Source organism: Megalobrama amblycephala, linkage group LG14 (genome assembly GCF_018812025.1).
Source record: "Megalobrama amblycephala isolate DHTTF-2021 linkage group LG14, ASM1881202v1, whole genome shotgun sequence".
Lineage (NCBI taxonomy): Eukaryota > Metazoa > Chordata > Actinopteri > Cypriniformes > Xenocyprididae > Megalobrama > Megalobrama amblycephala.
The window spans coordinates 29831503-29854277 of NC_063057.1; the positions used below are offsets into that span (position 1 = coordinate 29831503).

Genomic DNA, 22775 nt, shown 5'->3' on the forward strand with positions numbered 1-22775 from the left:
TTTCTGAGACCTGAAACTTAGACTCTGCGAGTTTTTCTACAAGACCAGATCTGAAGGGACAAAGAAACATCAAATCTGCCACGACAGTATTCCCCCGAGGGAAAGTGTTCAGGGAAGTTCGTGAATGCCATTCTAAAACTGGAGTGGAACGCAGTCCTGGCCTAAAGACATTTCTTCTTTATGATAATATTCAGTTAGTCGTAGCGCCACCTGCTGGCAACAGGAAATGGCATGCTTTACATGTTAATTCACCACCAGAAACACATTTCAATATGCCATGAAGTACCAAACATGCGAGACATGTTAAATCATGCAGCTTTTTTCTAAGTGCTAATGTATACAATTAACGCCATGAAACAGGAAGTTGTTGTAACTCAGGCATACACTGTCCGATCTGCTCCAAACGTCACACGTTTGATAATATTTCTGGCTTGAACACATCTATATCACAATATTCGGTTATGGTCAAATGCCAATTGTTGGCAGCAGGAAGTGTGCCACTTTGAAATGACTTTGCCATAATTCTCCTGTATTTACTCGATTACATGCATGTCGCCCACTATTCACTCTTTTCCTAAGGCCAGTGGGTGGCGGTTAGCCCGGGTGCGAGGGCCCTTTCAGCGCTGCTTGCAGCTTAATTGACCTTTCGCCGGGAGTTTGATTGACAAGCGATCTAACCAATCAGAACGCCGCATCTGCCATTTTGTCCGACAAAGCAGCCAGTAGTTAAAAGATTAACCTCGGTGGAGTTAAACTTGAAAAATAGTGTGTATTGACGTCTTTCCACGTTTGAAACAACATTCATTCTCATGTTCATGGACTAATAGGAAGAGATCGGTTTTTACGAGCGGTTGAGCTGAGGATCTACAGCAATCTGTCACGACCATGGTCACGACACATTAAAGAGCAACAAAACGGTTTTTATTGTTTGAATTTCTTTAATAACTACACAGTTTGAAAGCTGGGACTTTGTTTAATATCATAAGTAACCTGCTCTGTCTTGTCTGTCGATGTGTGCTCAGTATCCTCTTTGTTCCGCAATGTATTTTTCACTGCGTGTGGAGTGACAGCGCCACGGCTTGTCGGATAAAGCAACAGTAACTAAGGGGGGCGGGGCTCGGCGAAAGGCTAATTAACATTACATTTGCGAGTATGACTCTCACTCGGCTTGTGAATGAGTATAACTTGCACACAGCCACTTAAAAACTGTTCACAAGCTTCTATGGGTTTGATTTTGGTTGTCATTTGTTGAAATAAATACAAAAAAATACAGTGTGTCGATGTCTGTCCGCTGAATGCCCATCCGATTCTCCTCCACGGCCATATGGGAAAGTGAATATTTACACCCTACCAACAAAGAAATGGATCGACTTCTGTCAGCTTGTTGAACACATTTATTTGTTTGGACATTTTCTACCATATGATGGCTGAAGCAGCAGCGCGTGACACTGTTCTCATGGTAACCAGATCAACATTGTAAACAGAATTCTTCAAAACTGAAGTGAAAACACCAAATTATCATTCAATGGGATAAAATATCTTCTCTTCCCTGCAAACGATACCATGAAGGATGTGAATATTTAACCAAGTCAAAAACAAATAAAGTAAGCAGGTTCCATATTCATTTCAGTATCAGCAGACACAAAACGCTATAAAAGGTGACAACTTTTAAAGTTAAAAAGAGATACAAGTTATGTAAATGATAAAAGCTCATTCTGGTTTCTCGGTTTGATAGATTTGATCAACTGTAAATGATGCAAAAAATAGGAATTTTGAGTTTGTAATAGTAGCGTAAGCTTTGTAAACTGTTGTGTCAACCTCGATTTATTGCAATATTGAGCTGTTCAATTTTATTTTGATATTAGAAAATAATGAATCAAAGCTTGAGGCTTTTCTCCAGTGTGAGTTGTCATATGGCCTTTAAGGTTTCCTTTTTGACTGAAACTCTTTCCACACTGTTGGCAGGTGAAAGGTTTCTCTCCAGTGTGAATTCTCATGTGGACTATAAGGTTTACATTTCTAATGAAACTCTTTCCACACAGTTGGCAGGTGAATGGGCTCTCTCCAGAGTGAATTATCATGTGTTGCCTGAGGCTTTGCTCCCGTTTGAAGCCATTCCCGCACAGAGTGCAGGTGTAAGGCTTTTCTCCAGTGTGAATCATCATGTGGTCCTTAAGGTTTCCTTTTTGACTGAAACTCTTTCCACACTGTTGGCAGGTGAAATAACTTTTAGTTCCTGTCTTTTGAGCTCCTTTTTGTAAGGAAAACTTTGTTGATTTTTCTTCACTCATTAAATTATAATGTTCTTTCTCTTCTTCCCTTTCATTAAGTTCATGACTCGCCTCTCTCAGTGCCATCAGGTCTAGGACAAAAATAGACAAAACAATTTAGACATTTAAAGCATCAAAACCCACAACATGTTTGTATCCTATGGATCAGGGATGGGCAGCTTTGGTACTAGAGGGCCACTCTTTTGCAGAGTTAAGTTTCATCCCTAATCAAATACACCTGCCTGTAGTTTTCAAGCATTCCTGAAGACTTAAGACTGATTTATACTTCTGTGTCACGCGTACACCGTAGGTACGCCATAGGCTGCAGCCTGCCGTGCACCTCTTCAAAAATGTTACACATCTATTCTAAAGTATTGTTTAGTGTAAAACATGCTGAAGATCAGCAAACAGACTGTCAATTAATTAAATGATTAACTATTTCCCCACAAAAGCTGTTTAATCAGCATAGTGAAGCCTCTCATCCATTGACATCCATTCAAAAAACAGCCTCTGGTCTTCTTCCCTGCGTACCGCTGGGGCGGAGCGTTAGCATTAGCCGTTATGCTTTTTTGGCTAAAGGTTGCAGGCTTGCCTTCCAGTGGCTTTGGATCTACATTTCCAGCAGAGTTCAGCTCCAGCTCTGATCAAACACACCTGAAGCAGTGAACTAAGATCTTCAGGGGCAGGTGTGTTTGATCAGCCCTTCCCTTGCTAACTTCCCTCCATCTTAAGGACTCAGGTGTACATCATTGTTTACACTGAACCAACACTGGCAGAATCTGTCTAGCTACTTTAACCCTTGTGCAGTCTTCATTTGGGAAGTACACTCAGGATCTTTGGGGTCTCCACAGACCCCAGGCAACAAAATGTAATTTTGTAACAAAATAATTGTCTTTAAAAAACAAAAAAAACAAAAACAAATGTAATTTTACTCTGTTCATTACTTTTTTTCAACATTTGTGCAGAGCTCTGCATAATTTTTTACTTTTAAAACTGCACTTTCCAAAAGATGAGCAAAAATCTTACACTAAACCATGTCAAATTATCCATGTTATCCCCATGAATGAAATTTATAAATTTATAAAGTGAATTGTACATAAAAAGCTGTTTTTGAATAAAAACCTACTAAAAAAAGGATTTATTTATATAAATTTAAAAGATCTGATAAATCTTCCAAAATATGAAGTAAATACATTAATAAACAGAGTAAAATTATGTTTATTTAAAAAAAAAAAAAAAAAAATTGTTACAAAATTACATTTTGTACCCTGAGTGTGACTTTTTTTTCTACACTAATATAAAAACAAGATATCACTCCATTTTTTTTTTTTTTTTTTTTTTGTAGATCTAGAAAGTATTAATCCCTGTACAAAGTTTCATGTCATTTGGACAAAGACTAAAAAGACCCCAAAGACCCTATAAGGGTTAAATGTACCTCTCTAAGCTCTTGATTGCTTAGAATCTGCTATGGAGCTGATTTGCAGATGCACTTATGAAAATACTGTAACTATAAAATGATCATTTTAAAGGCTTGACTATGTGCCACACTTATTGCTGCTAGCTGGTGGCACGATAACCATTTCAGGGTTCCCACTCTTTTTCAGCGATCATTTTCCAGGACATTTTAAATTTTACTATGGCAGGAATAAAAGACAAGGATCACACTCTAAAGTAATATATTGCTCTCTAAGTCTTTAAAAGGCGTACAGTTTATTGCCATGATTTATTGCCCTGACTATAAAATCAGTTTTTAATATGAGCTCTTAATCATACATTATGACAAACTGTTCTCGATACTAGTAAAGCAAAAAATATTGGAACTAATTTAATGTTTTGTTTAACTATTTGAAAATAAAAATATTAGTCAAAGACAAAGTCGATGAACAATAAAGAAACCCATAACACGTAATTGAATATGTGGCAGGTCTATTAGTTATTTCTGTCCCGTCCAATGCTGGTTATCATCATGTCAATCTATATAATTTTCAAACTTCAAGTTCTGCACTGTTGTGTAAACTCCTGTAATAATCAATGAAGCTGGTTACACTGCACAATGAATCTCTTACTTACCTTATATCGCGTCAAAATTATTAGTTAGCAAGTTACTGAATTAGGTAGCTGCTTACTAATTTACTAACATTTTCTGGTTTTGTGGTTTTGTGGTCCAGGATCAGATTTAGTGTGCGTTCACGTTTGGTTCGATTAAAACAAACCCTGGTGCGATTGCTCAGTTAGTGAGGTTCATTTGAAGATGTGTGAACGCTGCTATCCGAACCCTGGTGCGCACCAAACAAGCGGGCCGAGACCGCTGAAAAGAACGAACTCTGGTGCGGTTCGAATGATATATGAATGCAACACGGACCAAAGACATGTAAACGAACCAAAAACAGGAAGACGAGACCCTAAAAACACTAATGTCGGTTTTTCTATATAGTCACACAGAACGCGCGTCTCTGCGCAGCGATCGTTTGTGTGTGTGACGGATGGATTCCCGCCGCTGTTTTGAACCTCAGCACACAGCACTGTACACACAACGAGCGCATTTACCTCAGGATGTTCGGTAAGTTCCGTCTCAAAATAGGCAATGCATCATAAAATCCGACCACGCCTCGTTGCATGCCGGGGCGGCGCCGCCATTTTGACAGGATCGCCCTCTATTACTCGTGAAATTAATACGGATTCTTGCTACCTTTTGTTTTGTTTCTGCCATTAAGTGGAACGTTAACATTTTTAATGGTATCATTTGCAGGGAATAGAAGCTATTTTATCGCGTCGCATGATCATTTTATTTTTTTCAATGAAGTTTTGTAGAATTTCGTTTACAATGTTGATCCGTTTACCGTGTCGCACGCTCTCACCACTGCTTCAGCCATCGTATGAATATCCAAATAAATCTATGGATCAACACACTGAGAAAGTCGATTCTATTTGTTGGAAATGTTTAAATGTGCTTAAAGGAGCATACTGAGTAGGCCTACAACTGTTGTCTTGTAACCCCCCTTTTCCACGATCACAGATGAGGAGAATCAGAGATTATGGGTCAAATTCAGGACAGACGGAACGTACACAATGTTTTTTATATTTATTTTAACAAATGAAACCACACTAAGCAATTTCATACCTTTATAAAACCGTTATGAAGAAAATGTATAAAATGCCATTTTAAGGATACTGAAAGTTTATATTTTGGTCATCCGTTTTTCTGCATGTGCTTTATTTGAAACAAATTTGGTCTCTTTAATATCAGTCTAAGTGCATTAAGCGTTTTCTTGAAGGACTAGAGGAAACATTTTTATAAACGTGTGCGTTCAATTTTGGGCTCATTTGCGTACCCACGCAGTTGCTTTAATAAATATGTACAGAATTGTTTGTTTGTCACATGAAGCTTTTTCTTGTTAAGCATTTAATGTCCCCGTCAAGATCTGTAATTCACGAGCGCAGTGAGAGTAGACTCGCAAAGGTAATGTTAATTATTAAACACATTTCAAAAACACTACATTGATTCTTTTATTGAGTGATAAGCAGTGGGTTAATCAGTGCCATATAACAGATGTCCGGCGTCTTCTCGTCATCTCCTCGATGCTTCCCTTGGTGTTTTTAGTAGAAAAGGCGAAAAAACGTACTGTCTTGTTTTCTCTCATAATTACTATCACAATTATCGCTTAATTACAAGTAACCAAACCCTAACTCAAGTAAGTGCACTTGAAGAAGTGAATTAAAATCCGACCAATCACGTGAATTATCCCTGGACACTTTTCTGTAAAATTATACTTCGGACCAGGACTGTTTTTTTTTCTTCTTTGGTCTGGACCAAATAACCAAACGAACCAAACTTCGCACCCTTAATGGAAACTAATTTAAAGTGATGTAGTTACCTATATCTCACTATTGTAGAGTTAATAATGCTTAATTACAAGAACAAACCCTTTTTAAGAAGTAAGGATTGAGTGAATTAGGACACTTTTCTGTAATTATACTGACTGATATTCTCTATTTCTGTAGAGCTCATTTTAATAATGCTGTGAGAGCTGTGATAAAACCAACCTGTTTGTTCCTCAATATCTTCATGTTTCACTCTGAATGTTTCATCAATCTTCATGTCTTCAGTCTCATCCTTAATAAACTCAATCTTTATGTCTTCACTCTCCTCCTCTTTAATAAACACCATCTTTATATCTTCACTCTCCTCCTCTTTTTTAATCTCCATCTTCATGTCTTCGGTCTCATCTTTAATAAACTCCATCTTTATATCTTCACTCTTCTCCTCTGTTTTAAACGCCATCTTTAAGAGAATAATTAACAGAGTTAATGGTCTTAAATGACCTGGTTAGACAAAATCTCTAAAAACTAACGCTGCAAATGAATAAACTTCATATTTAGGCATTTATGACTGATGAAAACATGTTTAGTTAGTTTGTTAGTGTTTGTTGTTCTCGTTCATGTTCACTGTTTGAGCAGCACGAGTCGTGATTCACTGAATCATTTCTCAAAGTGTTTGATTCAATTGACTCGGAGTTGAAAAGTTCAGTTTCTCCATCATTACTCTCCAGAGACTGAACTCGTGTTCATGATAAACTGATTTATTATATATAGAGAGAAATGAGACGCAGGTTTACTGTTTCTCATCAGTGGATAAGTTTTACTCACACAAATATCCTTCCTTCATTACAGTTAGATAAAGAATCACAATGTTACATTAAATAGTAAATAAACTCACATCGCTTGTTTAAAACAAAACACACAACTATTAATCATTGTACTGTTTCTGTCGATTAAAACAGGTTAAATTCTTAAAACAAACCTTTCTTCAGCAGAATCACAGCAGATGCAGGATCGCGGCGCAGTCTTATGACGTCATGCCGCCGCTCCAAAATAAAAGTCCTGTTCAGACGCTGCATCGTCTACAATCACAGAAATGCATAGACTTTTACCAGATAATAACCTTTGTATTAAATATGATACGAACAAACATGGTAAAAAGGTTGTATGATTTCATTAAGCAGAGTTCATTCATGGGTCATTCCTGGTATGCAGTAACATTTTGGCTTTGGATTAAAGTGTTGGAAAAAAAGGTACATGATTTTTATGTTTTTTGCATTCTACCAAAATAGTGACGTTTAACTATTAGGATACATATTGGTCAAGCTCGGCGACTCAAAAAAATAATAATTATAGGTAGATTGTCCAGACACTGGCCATGAAAATATTCCACCCTGTTAAGGACATATACATAGTCATCACAACATGTTAATAATGTAAATGTTAAACAAAAATGAGCTTTTCTTGGATAGTATATGTCACTTATGCCATCTTATTATTTTTTTTATTTTCAAAACAATAACAAAACAATTATTGATGAATATAATATGTCTTGATTATTAAGAATAGGTACTTTTTTGTGGCCATTTTTGCCAATAGAGTGGTAAATAATACAATTTTTTTGTTCAAAAACATATATATGCTGTTAGTCCTCCTCACCTCACAAAATAAGACAAAAGTATGCCAAAAATGTAATGTTGCTGTCAAATTATTATATAAAATGACTAACAGGATGAACAGGATGGAACTAACAGGATGGAACGGAGTATAACAGGGTGGAACATCCAGTAGTTAACAGGTTCTAACAGTGGATGAGCTTTCCGTCATTGTCCTGCAGTGTGTCCCATCTGTAATTTGTGGAACTGCACCTATATAATATTGTTTCAAAAAATAAAAAATAAAAATCATTTGTTGTTCATGTATTTTCTCAGGTGAGCATTATACTTAATTTTTTTTTTTTCAGGTAATTGTGGAATTCCTATTATTCGGTTTTCTGTGGTGTTTTCTTAAGTTTGTATTAAATTAATTTTCAATGTTTCATCAGATTTCCTATTGTTTGTTTGTTTTTCAGGTGAGTGTAGTTTTTTGACACATTTTTGTAATACTTAGTTGAAATTAAAGACAAAATTACCACGATAAAATTACACTTACCAACAGCATTTCCTTCACCTTTTCCTCCACACTGTTCTCACTGACAAAGAACAGCTCCACAACTGATTCCTGGAGCTTAAGCTTGTTAAAGAGCGCCTCTGCATCAGGGATGTCCTCTCCTACGCACACTAGCCTGTCAGCTGACCGCTTCAGGGTCCCCCCAACACCATCCGGTGCCCCTTTGCCATGATTGGCCTCAAAGCCTCTTTTGAAGGGCTCAGTGGAAAGAAGAAGGAAAGTTTCCCTTCTGTCTGTACTGAGTTGCCGGCCCATCACTGAAGAAGTGGAGCCGAGTCACCTGGGGAAACTTTGACTGGACCATATCCAGGACTGGATCCAGGTGTGCCCAGATTGCCGGTGGATCATGTCTCCGTGAAGGGGAAATGGAGCAGAATGCTATAGGATTCTGTGCTGCTATATATAATACGCCAGTGTGCAGGGTTGCCTGCTGATGGGATCCCCCAAAATGGACAGACTGCACTTCATTTGCATATTTGCACAAATAGTTTTCACTGAAGTCCACATGAATTAAACATTCATGGTCCTTGAGATCTTCTCTAACTTGCCTGTAGGCCTTATACTGCCAACGTATGTTGAATAGATGTTGCTTGAATTTGACCATTTTATCCTGGAATTGATCAACAACTTCCTCCTCCGTCTCGGTCAGTTCTTTTTTGACAGTTATTATCGCCTTCTTCTCCTTATCAGATGTGGATGTCTCGGTTGACCACTGATTGAGTAAAATGGCATTGTTGGAGGCAGGTCTCACCATGGTCACGGCAGTAGTGCGGCAACTTAAACATTCGCCGTATGCACAGGCTTTTGGACTTATTTTTAGATTTATTTTTACCAAAATTACTTTTCTGAACACCCCACAACAATCATGACATATTTAAATTCCAGAAACTCAGGCCTCAAATCCCTATTATTATTATTATTGTTATTGTCATTATTATTTGTCATTATTTTAAGTCATGGACACTATGGGAGCTCTCTGAATATTATTATAAAGTGTATTTGTGATAAAATCAACATTTTTCTATTAATCAGATGTCCCTCACACTAATTCAGTTTATTCCAAACATAAGTTACATGAAATCTCACACTTTTGCTGTACTAAAGCCTGAAATGGGCACTTTTTGTGAAAGCAACCTCATTTTTTTTATCAAAGGCTTCAGAATATGAACTAAAATCACGATTCTTATGATTGCTCTGAACATTTCAGACAGAGTTCAACAAACTTTAAATTAATTTTTCATAAACTTAAAAAAAAAAAAAACTAAAAATGTAGGTGTGACGGGGTTATGATTTTTTTGCACAAATTGGCCACTGCTCTAAATCTAGAGAATAAATGGAGAGCACATGGCATGCATAATATTAAGAAATCATGAATAATGTTGAAATAAAGATAATTTTCACTAGTAATAGTTTTCTATCTTTAATTGAATCGTTAAGCTTGACAAACACAATTTCAAAACATAATTGAGTTATAATTATCAAATAAAATGGTAACTTGCCTGTGTCTGCTCACATTGTTCAGAAGACGTTTATGATGTCACTTCCTGTTAATGATGTCATATAAGCATCAGTTCACTATTTTTATTGGGGAGAATGGTTTGTGTAACGGGATTGAGTCAAACACAACAGGCTTGTTTGAGATGAGCAAATTCTGCGCAGAACCGATCACCGGTGATCACCGCGAGATGCATGCTGGTTAGAAATGTGTCCGAGGGTGGGCCGCCTTGCTCTGATGTCATGCCGACGTGTGTCAAAAACCTCTCGCGAGCGATTAGGAAGAACTTGACTGGACTGCACTAAACCAAGAAATCAGTATATCAATTGTCAGTATAGAAATGAAAGTGCAACAAAACTAAATTGTTTGCCCCCCTGGTGGGCATTGTTTCATTCCATTTAGCGGTTCTGAACTGGAATGTGCAAATGCCAAAAAACCTAATTACATTATTGTTTGAGTGGCAGATTCGTTGAATAGGTTTAAGACTTGTGGGTGAAATTTGATGGGACCCCCACTGAACACTTTTGGGATGGAGCCTGTGTAACTGGTTTGCTATACAGACCTTACCTAATGCACAAGCAACAGAAAATACCCTCAATCTAAATAACCAAATCATTTTCATTACATTATAGTAATTTAATTACTGTAAATCCATGTTTGTATGCAGCATATCAGAAAGCATAATTCTCCTCTAAACCTGGTATCATTTTAGCAGCAAGTCTATAGCCAAAAATATATTAGACGTTTTTATGAATGTGTGTCAGACAACAGTGTTAGGAATCAGAGAGCTGGAACTGTTGTATCTGTCATTAAAACCTCAGTTACCTGGTCTACAGTGAAATATTGCTCCGATTTGTCATAAGTGAGTAAATGTTGTGTGACACTATCTGTATAGATCATTAAGAAAGTAAGCTTTATCTAACTTTTGTGCATTATCAAATGTCATGATTTTTAACATTGTATTTCATCTTTTCACAGGAGATGTCGAAGAAGCTGCCATAGGGACATTTCAAGAACAATTATGAAGGGTTCAATCTTTGAGAATTCACACATGGACCTTTCTGCCTGGCTCAAGATAATGCATAAGTCAGTTTATTAATTTACTTATTTGAATATATGTATTGAATTATTATTGTTTGTATGTTAAAATGATAGTTCTATTTTCACCCTTAGAGAATTTTAATTTTTAGCTTAGTGTGTCTCACAACCCTCTGACACATGGCAAATTCAAGAAATATATTTTTTTTAATTCTGGACACATTATACATTGTAGCATCATTTTACTTGTTTACTGTTTTACTGAGTGAAGGTTGTGGCTATTTAGTGTATGTTTTAACACCAACACATTTGTCAGTTTTGCTCAAGGTCATAGAAAAAGACATTTGGACATGACTGAGGAAGGGGTTTGTGGTAGCAGTGCATCAATAACAAAAGTGTATGATGCTCTTCGCCACTGCTGCGTTGCTTCTGTTAAACGACTCAAGAGGAGAAAAAAAGATTGAGAAAATTGGTGGTAGACATGCTTTTGTTGTCATTGATGAAAGCAAATTCCGCCACAAAAGAAAGGTACAACACTGCAGGTAATGAATAATATAATAATAACATGACTGTATAATTTTTATTTGACTATTTCTAGTACAACCGTGGACGATTTGGGAGAACCTGGCAAAGAAAGCATTCATGGGTCTTTGGAATGCTGGAGGTGAAGGCCAAACGTCGAAGACCAGTATTGGAGCTGGTCAAACAACGTTCCAGAAGGCATCTGCTGCCCATCACACGAAAGCATGTACGAACTGGGACTCAAATTCTCAGTGAATGCTGGAGGGCATACAACACTGTGCAACAGCACGGTTACATTCATTATCAGGTGAACCACAGACGTTTCTTTGTCCATCCACGAACGGGCGCCCACACCCAGCACATGGAGCGTACATGGCGCACATATAAAGAAAATATATACAGCTACAGGGAAAACCTCACCAAACAGTCATTGTGAAGAAATCTACGTCTCATTGAGTGGAACTATTGGCTTGGGAAGGATCACAGACATGGACCAATTGGCCGCTTAATGCATGACACTAAAAAAGTATATAAATTTAAATGAAACCAAGCTAGATTTAGTGGAAGAAAGTGGAAAAAAAAGTTCTTTGTCATTGTGTGATGTTCTCTGTTCTCAAATACTGTACAAAATTCTACTCACTCTAGTTGAATTAGGTGTTAGGTTGTTTTTGTTTTTTACATTTCTTCTTGTACATATTTTTTTATAATGCCAATTGACATTAAAGATGTGTAAAGATCAGGAATTATTTGAGTTTCATTTCATATATCATACAAACTTCCTACGTGAAATTTTAATCTTGCCATTTGACGTGATATCTATACTTGTTTATAAGTAATAGTAATCTGTCAAAATCAGTAAAGTACCTGTCTTACAATTGTACATTTATATAAATGATAAATAGGCACAAGGTTTGTTATATGGAGGACGACACCTGTAAAAACAAATACGGAAATAAATCAATACATAAATCCAGAAAATAATATATAAACCAACATTCCTGCACAAATAATTATATAGTTAATTATAATATACTTATACTTATAATAATTATAAGTTAAATGTGCAAGGAGGAATAATTAACTAAATAAAAAATATTGGGGTAAATTTAAAAAAAAGTTTAAAAATTAAGAAATAAGAAAATAAGAAAATTGGCTTTTTTTTCTTTGAACCGTTTTTTTTTTTTTTTTTTTTTTTATGTTGCTCCGTGTTCATTTTTCTTGCCACCACGTGCTAACATGCTATTCCGCCGCACACAATAACACATTATCTTCAGAAATATGAAATAGAATTTAAAAATATTTTCTCACTCAAACCACTGCCTACCTGCTGCTGCTTCTGATTGCTTTTAGAGGGAAAAACTGCACATAACTACTGGTCTAGGATCAGAAAATATTTGCATTTTGGCGAAACATATTTGGGAAACGATCCAGTGCGTATCTGTGTTTGCGCTCTGAAGAGCAACAATGCTTTACAACGTATTCTTGCAGCATTGAGCATTGTAGCTAATCATGAACAAATCTGTTGATTTCTGGAATGAATTATGAGGGAATATTTGCCAGCGTCTACGACTCAAAATCCACTCACCGCTCAAAACGATTTTTGTTTCATAACAATTATGTAAATTGTTATGTAATTATTCAGCCAGTGTAATTTATTGTTGCAGAACTTTTTGAGATCGTATTCTGATGTTTGATTGACACCCTCTTATTAGCATGTTTCGCCAAGTAAATTTAAATACGAAGTTACATTTAAAACAACAATGAATAAACGTTTCAAAGTAAAATTTCAGCTTAGCATTTCCTTTTAAAAAAAAATATTTTCCCCAACATTCGTTTTATTTGGTTAACTATTTTTCCCCTTACACATTTAATTATTTGAATATTTTTTATGTATTTATTCGCACTTTTATTCATTTATAATTGTTTATTTATTTTTTTGCGTACTTGTTTGTTTGTTTTTTTTGTTTTTGTAGGTTTCGTCCATGTTATGATACTATTGTTTACTATTTACTATTGTTATGATACCATGTTTTGTCCATCCATGTCATGATACTATTTTTGTTGAAGTGGAGTTATTGTTGAATACTTGTGGTCAAATAAAAAATGCCACCTTTATTGGATGTTACCATTCTGCTTTAACCACAGTTCCTCCAAATTAAACCGTATTATTACAATTTAAAATGAAATAATACATTTTATTGGAGGGATTATATTGTATTGTTAGTACAGAAATGTGCGACAAAACCGAAATTGTTTGCCCCCTGGTGGCAATTATTTTTCATTCTATTTAGCGGTTCTTAACCGGAACATTTGGCAAATGGCAAACATAATTAAATTGTTGCGTGAGTCGCAGATTCGTGGGATTGGTTTAAAACTTGTGGGCGAAAGTTGGTGGGAAAATAAGAGGAGGGAAACGATCTTAAGTTTCTTGTAAGGGCAAGTCTTCCAGGAGGCAGTGGTGAGGCCGTGATCACCGTCCTCCGGCCCATAGATATTGATATAAGAAGATATATGAAAGAAGTTAAGACGTTGTCTTCACAGAACTTATGTTGGTTGTGCTTTCCATCTTTTATGTGCTCTGTGCTCTTTCACTGGATAAGGGGGAAAAAAAGGATGTCATAAAATATAGTTGTATTTATAAGTATATTTTATGACATTTTTCACCTGTGAAATATGGAGGATGGAAATGGCAAAAAATAAATAAATAAATTGCTGCATGAAATAATCTCAGCTTTATTTTTTTTCCCGCTTTATATATTTTAATATTTACCTAACTTTTGAAGTAAGATAGGTAGATAAGTTATCTTCTGCGTCATTGCAGCAGAATCCGTTTGTGAGGCCCTGCTGGTTGACGACAATCAGTGAGTAAAATGTTTGTTATCCTTAGCATTTCTTTACATAAAGTACTGTTGGATGGTGTTAAATAAGTTACTTTAGCAACCGCGGAAAATACACTAGTATTTATAAGTATTTATTTATTTATTTTTGTACCACATTATGTTTGAGTAGTTGTAGGCTATAAGTAATGATACACGTGGCAACTTTTTGAGCATGTTGGCAAACATATTTTGATCTAAATTATCCAGATAGAAATTGGTTGCCTATTCTATATGGGAAAGTGCCCAAATAACATTCCTCAGCTAAATTTCTCAAATACAGGTCCTTCTCAAAAAATTAGCATATTGTGATAAAAGTTCATTATTTTCCATAATGTAATGATAAAAATTAAACTTTCATATATTTTAGATTCATTGCACACCAACTGAAATATTTCAGGTCTTTTATTGTTTTAATACTGATGATTTTGGCATACAGCTCATGAAAACCCAAAATCTCAAAAAATTAGCATATTTCATCCGACCAATAAAAGAAAAGTGTTTTTAATACAAAAAGTCAACCTTCAAATAATTATGTTCAGTTATGCACTCAATACTTGGTCGGGAATCCTTTTGCAGAAATGACTGCTTCAATGCGGCGTGGCATGGAGGCAATCAGCCTGTGGCACTGCTGAGGTGTTATGGAGGCCCAGGATGCTTCGATAGCGGCCTTAAGCTCATCCAGAGTGTTGGGTCTTGCGTCTCTCAACTTTCTCTTCACAATATCCCACAGATTCTCTATGGGGTTCAGGTCAGGAGAGTTGGCAGGCCAATTGAGCACAGTAATACCATGGTCAGTAAACCATTTACCAGTGGTTTTGAGCAGGTGCCAGGTCGTGCTGAAAAACGAAATCTTCATCTCCATAAAGCTTTTCAGCAGATGGAAGCATGAAGTGCTCCAAAATCTCCTGATAGCTAGCTGCATTGACCCTGCCCTTGATAAAACACAGTGGAGCAACACCAGCAGCTGACATGGCACCCCAGACCATCACTGACTGTGGGTACTTGACATTGGACTTCAGGCATTTTGGCATTTCCTTCTCCCCAGTCTTCCTCCAGACTCTGGCACCTTGATTTCCGAATGACATGCAAAACTGAGCAACAGTCCAGTGCTGCTTCTCTGTAGCCCAGGTTGGGCGCTTCTGCCGCTGTTTCTGGTTCAAAAGTGGCTTGACCTGGGGAATGCGGCACCTGTAGCCCATTTCCTGCACACGCCTGTGCACGGTGGCTCTGGATGTTTCTACTCCAGACTCAGTCCACTGCTTCCGCAGGTCCCCCAAGGTCTGGAATCGGTCCTTCTCCACAATCTTCCTCAGGGTCCGGTCACCTCTTCTCGTTGTGCAGCGTTTTTTGCCACACTTTTTCCTTCCCACAGACTTCCCACTGAGGTGCCTTGATACAGCACTCTGGGAACAGCCTATTCGTTCAGAAATTTCTTTCTGTGTCTTACCCTCTCGCTTGAGGGTGTCAATGATGGCCTTCTGGACAGCAGTCAGGTCGGCAGTCTTACCCATGATTGCGGTTTTGAGTAATGAACCAGGCTGGGAGTTTTTAAAAGCCTCAGGAATCTTTTGCAGGTGTTTAGAGTTAATTAGTTGATTCAGATGATTAGGTTAATAGCTCGTTTAGAGAACCTTTTCATGATATGCAAATTTTTTGAGATTTTGGGTTTTCATGAGCTGTATGCCAAAATCATCAGTATTAAAACAATAAAAGACCTGAAATATTTCAGTTGGTGTGCAATGAATCTAAAATATATGAAAGTTTAATTTTTATCATTACATTATGGAAAATAATGAACTTTTATCACAATATGCTAATTTTTTGAGAAGGACCTATAGTTGCCCCTTTTTATCATTGCCTTAAGAGTTAACATGACAGCATCTAAAGTCTCTTACTCAATAAGGCTAACTGATTAGTGATTAGCTTGACAGTTGCACTCTTTTCTTCAGTAAATTTAACGCCATGGGGGACAGTGATTACATTGGAGTGGACTCTACAGAAGGTAAGCTGGACGTTAGATGTATTTCCAAGCACATAAATGCAATGCCACTACTACTACTACTAATTGTTGTGAAGGGGAGACTCAGGCAGGGGATCCAAGTGCAGCGTTTATTAATAACAAGAGTGGTTGTACAGGCAGGGTAAATCAGGAGCAAACAGGTATAGCAGAGAGTAGACAGAATCGTAATCCAGGTACAGGCAGAGGTCGGGACTGGCAGATATCACTCACAGGTCGGTACACAAAGCAAGGGTCAGGACAGGCAGCAATGGGTCAATAAACAGGGAACAGGCAGGAACGGTAACAAGGAACAGGCAGACAGGGAATACAGGAAAACGCTCAGAATTGCAACAACAGTTAAACAAGACTTCGCGACCAGATGGTGTGAGTGAGAGTCCTTTTATAGTCCAGGTAACAAGCTGCAGCTGGGTGTGGTGATTAGTGAGGAGTGTGTGCATGGCTGTATGTGGCGACAGGTGATTGGTGTGGAGTGAACATGTGACTGACAGGGAGAATTGTGGGAAGTGTAGTCCGGGGAGTGACAGGAACAGACGGTGATCGTTACATAACGCCCCCCTCCTGGAAGGCGCGTCCTCGCGGCGTAGATGACACCAATAGGGAGGGGGGGTGGGTGCATTGGAGCTCTAGTAGCGGACAGGGACGGAGTCTCCAATGCAGGTTCCAGGGCCGCCATGGCGGGTCAGGTGCCACGGGCAGCCATGGTGAGTCCGGAGTGTCAGAAGGCCACCGGGGATCAGGTGGCTTGGGTAGCCACGGCAGGTCAGGGTTCGTTAAAGGCCATAGTGAGCTACAGTCCATGGGCGGCCATGACAGAACCAAGGTCGATGACGGCAGTGGCCGGACCGGATCCCCACCCGCAAGCTCCCCACCCCTAGGTATACTGCCCCCCCCAAAAAAGTTCTTGGGGAACTCAACGGAGTACGCAGCGGGTTCAAGAGCAAGGAGTTCAGGTGGCTCCGGCAGGGCAAGGCGTTTGGGCGGCGATGGCAGGGCAAGGTGCTTGGGTGGTGCTGGCAGAGCAAAGCGGTTGGACGGCGCTGGCAGGGCGAGGAATTCAAGTGACGCCGGCAGGGCGAGGAGCACCGAGGGGCACCGAGGGGGCGGCCATCTTGCCCGTGGGCACTGGCAAAGCAGCCATCTTGTCCATTGCGTCCAGGACGCTTGAGGGCGTTGCAATCGGTGAATTTGAGTGCGTTGCAACTGGTGAATTTGAGTGCGTTGCAACCAGTGAATTTGAGTGCGTTGCAACCGGTGAATTTGAGTGCGTTGCAATCGGTGAATTTGAGTGCGTTGCAACCGGTGAATTTGAGTGCGTTGCAACCGGTGAATTTGAGTGCGTTGCAATCGGCGAATTTGAGTGCGTTGCAGTCGGTGAGCTCACGTGCGAAGCGTCTGGTGGACTTGAGAGCGAAGCGTCCGGCGGGCTTGAGAGCGAAGCGGCCGGCTGGCTGGAGTGCGAAGCGGCCGGCGGGCTGGAGTACGAAGCGGCCACCGGGCCGTTCGTTACACTAATAATAATAAAATAAATTAAATACAGAACCTTCTATTCATCATAAGTTTCAATCAATATGTAGTTTCACTGCAAGGGATTATGATTAACTTGACATCACATATTAACGTATACACCACATTGGAATCACATGCTTCACTTCTCACTCTTTTATACTGGTGTTTGTGGAATGATGTCTTTATTTACTTTGTCACCATAATAAATATATTTGCGGACAGCTGAGTGCAAATGAACACTCAGTATCATAACAAAGAAAATATTAATGAATTCCTGACAAGCATGATACTTTCCCCCACCCCCAGCTGTTTTGTCTGATGAGGGAAGAAACGTTGCTTCTACTGCCTCGGTTCTCCTCAAACAACTTATTTCTTCTGTCTGAATACCCAGAGTCACTTAAATGGGTCTGATACACCTAGTAGCAGTACTGTTCAATGCAACATTTTTTTCTATTAAAGTTTAGTTTGATTTTTTACAGACAGCTTTGTTATTCAGGAGGGTAATACCTGAGCTTATGTAAGTACAGTATGAACTTCTATTTAACACAAATAAAAACAACAACAACAACTTATAAATATCAACAAATACAACAATGTCTATGTACAGTATCATCCATGGAATAATATAAAATACCAAAAAAAAACAAAAAAAACAATAAAAGAATAATGGTACTGTTACGGTATTCGGCATCTGTCTTCTAGTTTTGTGTGTGGAGTTTTTTTTTTTTTTCTCTTTAAATGTCTGTGTAGGGATTGGCTGCTGTGGACAGAACGCCATTGGCTGAGCCGGCGGCTGCTCCGGTTAAAAGGGTGGCGTTCTCGGAAGATGGCGAGCTCATTCTGGCGTTGGCCTGCTGGCATGAGGAGCTCCGGATTCCTTCTCCCGTCGGCAAATCGCGGACCACTGTTCCTGTTTTGTTTAAGTGATCCAAATTAGTTTCTGTTTATGCTTTAGGAGCGTAGGGGTGTCCTGCCATTTATTTTGACTTTGTTTGCGATTTGTTTATTTAAGGGAGTTAGGGAAGTTGATTGTATTTTTGTTTCTTTTGTTAGGTTATTTATTAATTTTATTTGTAAGCTGTTATGTTTGTTGTTTTGGCCTTGGGGCACCCTGAAGCTATGGCTCCTTTTATTTAATTTCCTTGTATTCCACCTTAATAAATCATTTGTGGATCTTAGTTTTATGTCTATGGTGATCTGTCAAGGGAGTCGGTTTCCTTGTTATCCACCAACTCACTTCAGCCCCTTTTCTTAATAGAACGGGGCGTAACAAATGGGGGCTAGTCCTCTCGTAAGGAATTGGGACGCGTTCAATGGTAACATGTTCGTCGTATGGTATGTATAATTATTTTTTCTTCTTTTTGCTGGTGTTTGCGTTTGATTGGCAGTTTTTTCTTGGGTATCGGGGAAAAGGATATAGAATAATGGAATTTAGTATTGAGGCGTTTCGACAAAAGCCTTCGCATGAAGCATTAGAATTATGTCGTAAGGAGGATTTGTATTTGATTGCTGATTATTATTAAAAGATGATTAAACAATCATCTTTGTCATTTATGTCTGGTTAACTTTGACAGGCATGACACAGAAAATCCACTTTTGATGTTCTCTGGACTTGGACTGTAAAGGCTAAAAAGGGAATTTCCGTTTAGGACAACAAAATGTTGATTGACCAACCTAAATAGGGTGAGCCTTACCTCTGTTTGTTGTAATGTTACTCTAGCTAAGTGTACATGGGAAACCATGGCATAACCAAACCAAAGCTACTATAAGAGAAGTAATATTGGTCGGCTTATCTGTAGTAGTGGTTGTAACCTCTGACTAGAGTTAGTGTTACTTTAATTCAAGTGTATACAGATCTATGGGGACTAAACAAATACTTTTAGATAGAGCAAGCATGAGAGCGGCACTCTATTAGTATAGTCAATTACCTCTGTCTAGTGACCAAGACTGGCGAGTTTGTGATCGTGGGCCCGCATATTAATGAATGGCCAGTGCGAGGACCCTGTGCGACACTGAGAACCGAATGAACGAGTACAATAAAAGTAAAGAGTTAAATAGAATATTCAAATGTAAAGCCAAATTATTATACAAATGACCAATAATCAATTGACATTCTAAACTAAAATCGAGGTCATAATAACATGGAGTCGGATAAAAGATTATTTGGAATTAAACTACTTTGCCACGCTGAAAAGACCGAACGAGCAAGAAACCTTCCCCGTCCCGTGGGAAACCACTGTTGGGCCGATTGGGCGGGCCTTACAGTCACATCATTCACAACATCATGAGAGGACTCGTCAAATACAAAGTTAAGCTGACGCACACATCTCAGCAAGGATGCTGTGCTCTCAATTACGTCAACTTCATTAGTTTACATTAGTTTTTTCTCAGACAAACCATCATAACAAAAATAATAATTACATTAATTTAAAAAACATTTACTAATTTCAACATTTTGTCAATTACCTGTCTTTTTCCGCACTCCGAAACACATTATGTCTTTGAAGATCGAACACCACTACACGACTGTTTCTTTCTGCCTCCTATATTAAGGCTGTGAAATATTTGTGATGATCAGCCCCTTCCTATGGGATCAGATTCCCGCCAATAGTATTGAAGTCACGGATCAAAAAATAATAAGCATAAATCAAAAATGTAAAAACACATGTAAAAATATATAGCGCAAACTTAAAAAAATAATGCAAAATGATCGGAGTGGCAAAGAACGTGGTCACAGATCAAAATATAATAAGCGTAAATCTAAAAATCAAAAGCACATTTAAAAAAATAACAAGCACGAATAAAAACACTTTAAACACATTAAAAATGATATTGCACAAATCTTAAACTTGTGTTTGTGTTTTTAAAAGTTGTTTTTTCTTCCTTTTATTACTCTTTTCTTTCTGCTCTCTTACATTTTCTGCTCATATTTTACTCTTTTGTACGCTTGTGCTGTTTTTCTCTTTGCTCTTCTTTCTACGTTTTGCTCTTGCATTTCCAAATGTTGCAGTTCGAGTTTCATGTAAATTAGGCCGGGCTTAAGTGCCACCATTGGTCCACTAGTTCTAGATTGACAGCTCCTCCTCTAGCCAATCAATCGAAGAGGGAATTTGACGTCACTCCAGTCCAGTGCGACTCATGGATGCTGTGGCTAATTCGTACAGGTGTGAAGATGAATAATTAATGTCAGCTGGCAAATGTCGGACAATCTCAGGTAATTGAACATAATCATTGTTAATGGGTTAAATGTGATATATTATAGGTGCATTAACTGCTCGCTTTAATTTGGTTTGATAATTTCACTTAATATTTCATGTATATTCACAGGCAGTGTCAAGGCTGCTTTTAGAGCGACTATTGTCGCGATTACAGGAAGCCATGCAGCGCTTGCCTCTGGACCTGGACTATTTACATTTTATTTGCACAAATGGCTTGACATTGATCACTGCACACAAAAGTCGTGTACATATGCCTCAAGAGGTAATGCAGTGTCTTTCGCACCTGTGTTCTGTGCTTTCTAACCGACTGGACACGAGACGTACCTCTTCAGTTGTTGTGAGTGAAATTGCTGGACCAGCGGGACGTCCCAAACTAATTGTATCTGAGCAGCACCTCAGACATTTAATTGAACTTGGTCTGACTGTACCTTGCATTTCTAAACTGCTTGGTATGTCAACACGAACTGTGGAACGAAGAATGCACGAGTTTGGCATTACAGTGAGGGGAACATACAGTCACCTGACGGACGAAGAGCTAGACAATCTTGTGGTTACAATCAAAACTCCGGTTACAGAATGATGAGAGGACACTTGAAAGCTCTTGGTCATCGAGTCCAATGGAGCAGAGTCTGGGACTCTATGAATAGAGTGGATTCAGCTGGAGTTCTCGCTAGAATATCACAACTTGGACATATTGTGAGAAGATCCTATTCAGTTCAGGCACCTCCCTCGTGCATTTGGACACCAACCACAAGCTGATCAGGAAGGTTAAATTATTTTTGTAGATGTTACTTGTACAGCTAGATATTTATTCTGTTTTCAGAACTGTTTAGGTACCTGTGTGGATAAGATGTTCTTTTTTTATAATCAGATATGGCTTAGAAATATTTGGGGGCATAGATGGCTACTCAAGAAAGGTTAGTGATAAATTGAGTCTATACAGTCATTAAATAATTGTGTAAATATGTTGTCATACAATTTTGTAGATGCCAATAACTTTACAAAACGCATTATTCATCAGGTCATGTATCTGAGGGCTGCAACCAACAACAGGGCAGAGACTGCTCTAGGTTACTTCCTCGAGGCAGTAGGAAAGCACAAGTTCCCTCACGGTATGCATGTACATTTGAGTACATCTATCTACATAGACAGACAGACAGCATAGTCTTAAAATGCTCATCAAACATTTGATCAAACATTTAAAACTTGAACTCTTTAAACTTGCTTAACTTTACTGTTTTTGTCGTTTTCTTACTGTCTGTCTTAACATGTAGGGTAAGAGCAGACCAAGGAGTAGAAAATGTGGACATCGCGAGGTGGATGTTCACAGTTAAAGGCTGCGGCAGGGGAAGCTTCATTTCAGGCAAAAGCGTTCATAATCAAAGGTAGGTTTTGTTTTTTTTGTTTTGTTTTTTAGGATGGGTAATTAAGTTTTTTATGATTATTTTTTATTTATAAAAGGTTGTCGTCTTGCTTTTAGGATTGAACGGTTGTGGAAAGACGTGTGGATGTCCGTTTCAAACGTGTATTATGACATTCTACATGGTTTGGAAGACAGTGGCTCTCTGCTTCCATCCAATTCCATTTACCTCTGTGCCCATTATGTGTTTTTTCCACGCCTCCAAAGAGAATACTTTTACAGAGGCATGGAATGACCATTCAATCCGCACGGAACAAAATCTTTCCCCCAATCAGTTGTGGGAAATGGGAATTGCACAGCATGCAGTCGATGTTTAATCAAACTCTGAGGTATGATAGTAGTGAATTAAAAAAGACATTTTGCTTCAAGACGAGACTTACCCCCTTGCGGAGAACACTGGTGTAGTGGTCCCTTAGGTT

General features: G+C 38.3%; 2 protein-coding genes across 3 annotated transcripts in view; one reads left to right on the forward strand and one right to left on the reverse strand.

Annotated features, from left to right (window-relative positions):
* Positions 1-1555: 1555 nt before the first annotated feature.
* Positions 1556-7144, reverse strand: LOC125245149 (zinc finger protein 568-like). 2 transcript variants are annotated; one of them, XM_048155638.1, is made up of 3 exons: positions 7072-7144; positions 6315-6552; positions 1556-2362 (listed from the first exon to the last, which is right to left on the reverse strand). In XM_048155638.1, the coding sequence occupies exons 2-3, from the start codon at positions 6550-6552 to the stop codon at positions 1851-1853; spliced, it is 750 nt and encodes a 249-aa protein (XP_048011595.1). In that variant the 5' UTR covers positions 7072-7144; the 3' UTR covers positions 1556-1850. The 2 variants fall into 2 exon arrangements, with proteins under 2 accessions (XP_048011595.1, XP_048011596.1); XM_048155639.1 differs by lacking the exon at positions 7072-7144 and having other exon boundaries at positions 6315-6799.
* A 14816-nt stretch (positions 7145-21960) lies between these two features.
* Positions 21961-22775, forward strand: part of LOC125244407 (putative nuclease HARBI1) — an 8874-nt gene continuing 8059 nt past the window's right edge. The window contains exon 1 of the mRNA XM_048154494.1: positions 21961-22056. Coding sequence (XP_048010451.1) covers positions 21961-22056 — 96 coding nt within the window. The remainder of the gene's footprint in view (positions 22057-22775) is intronic.

Coding starts and splice junctions, on each gene's coding strand:
- LOC125245149 (XM_048155638.1), bottom strand. CDS start 6,552: ATGGCGTTTAAAACAGAGGAGAAGAGTGAAGATATAAAGATGGAGTTT. Junction 2,363..6,314: donor AGATATTGAGGAACAAACAG/GTTGGTTTTATC, acceptor TTTTTGTCCTAG/ACCTGATGGCACTGAGAGAG.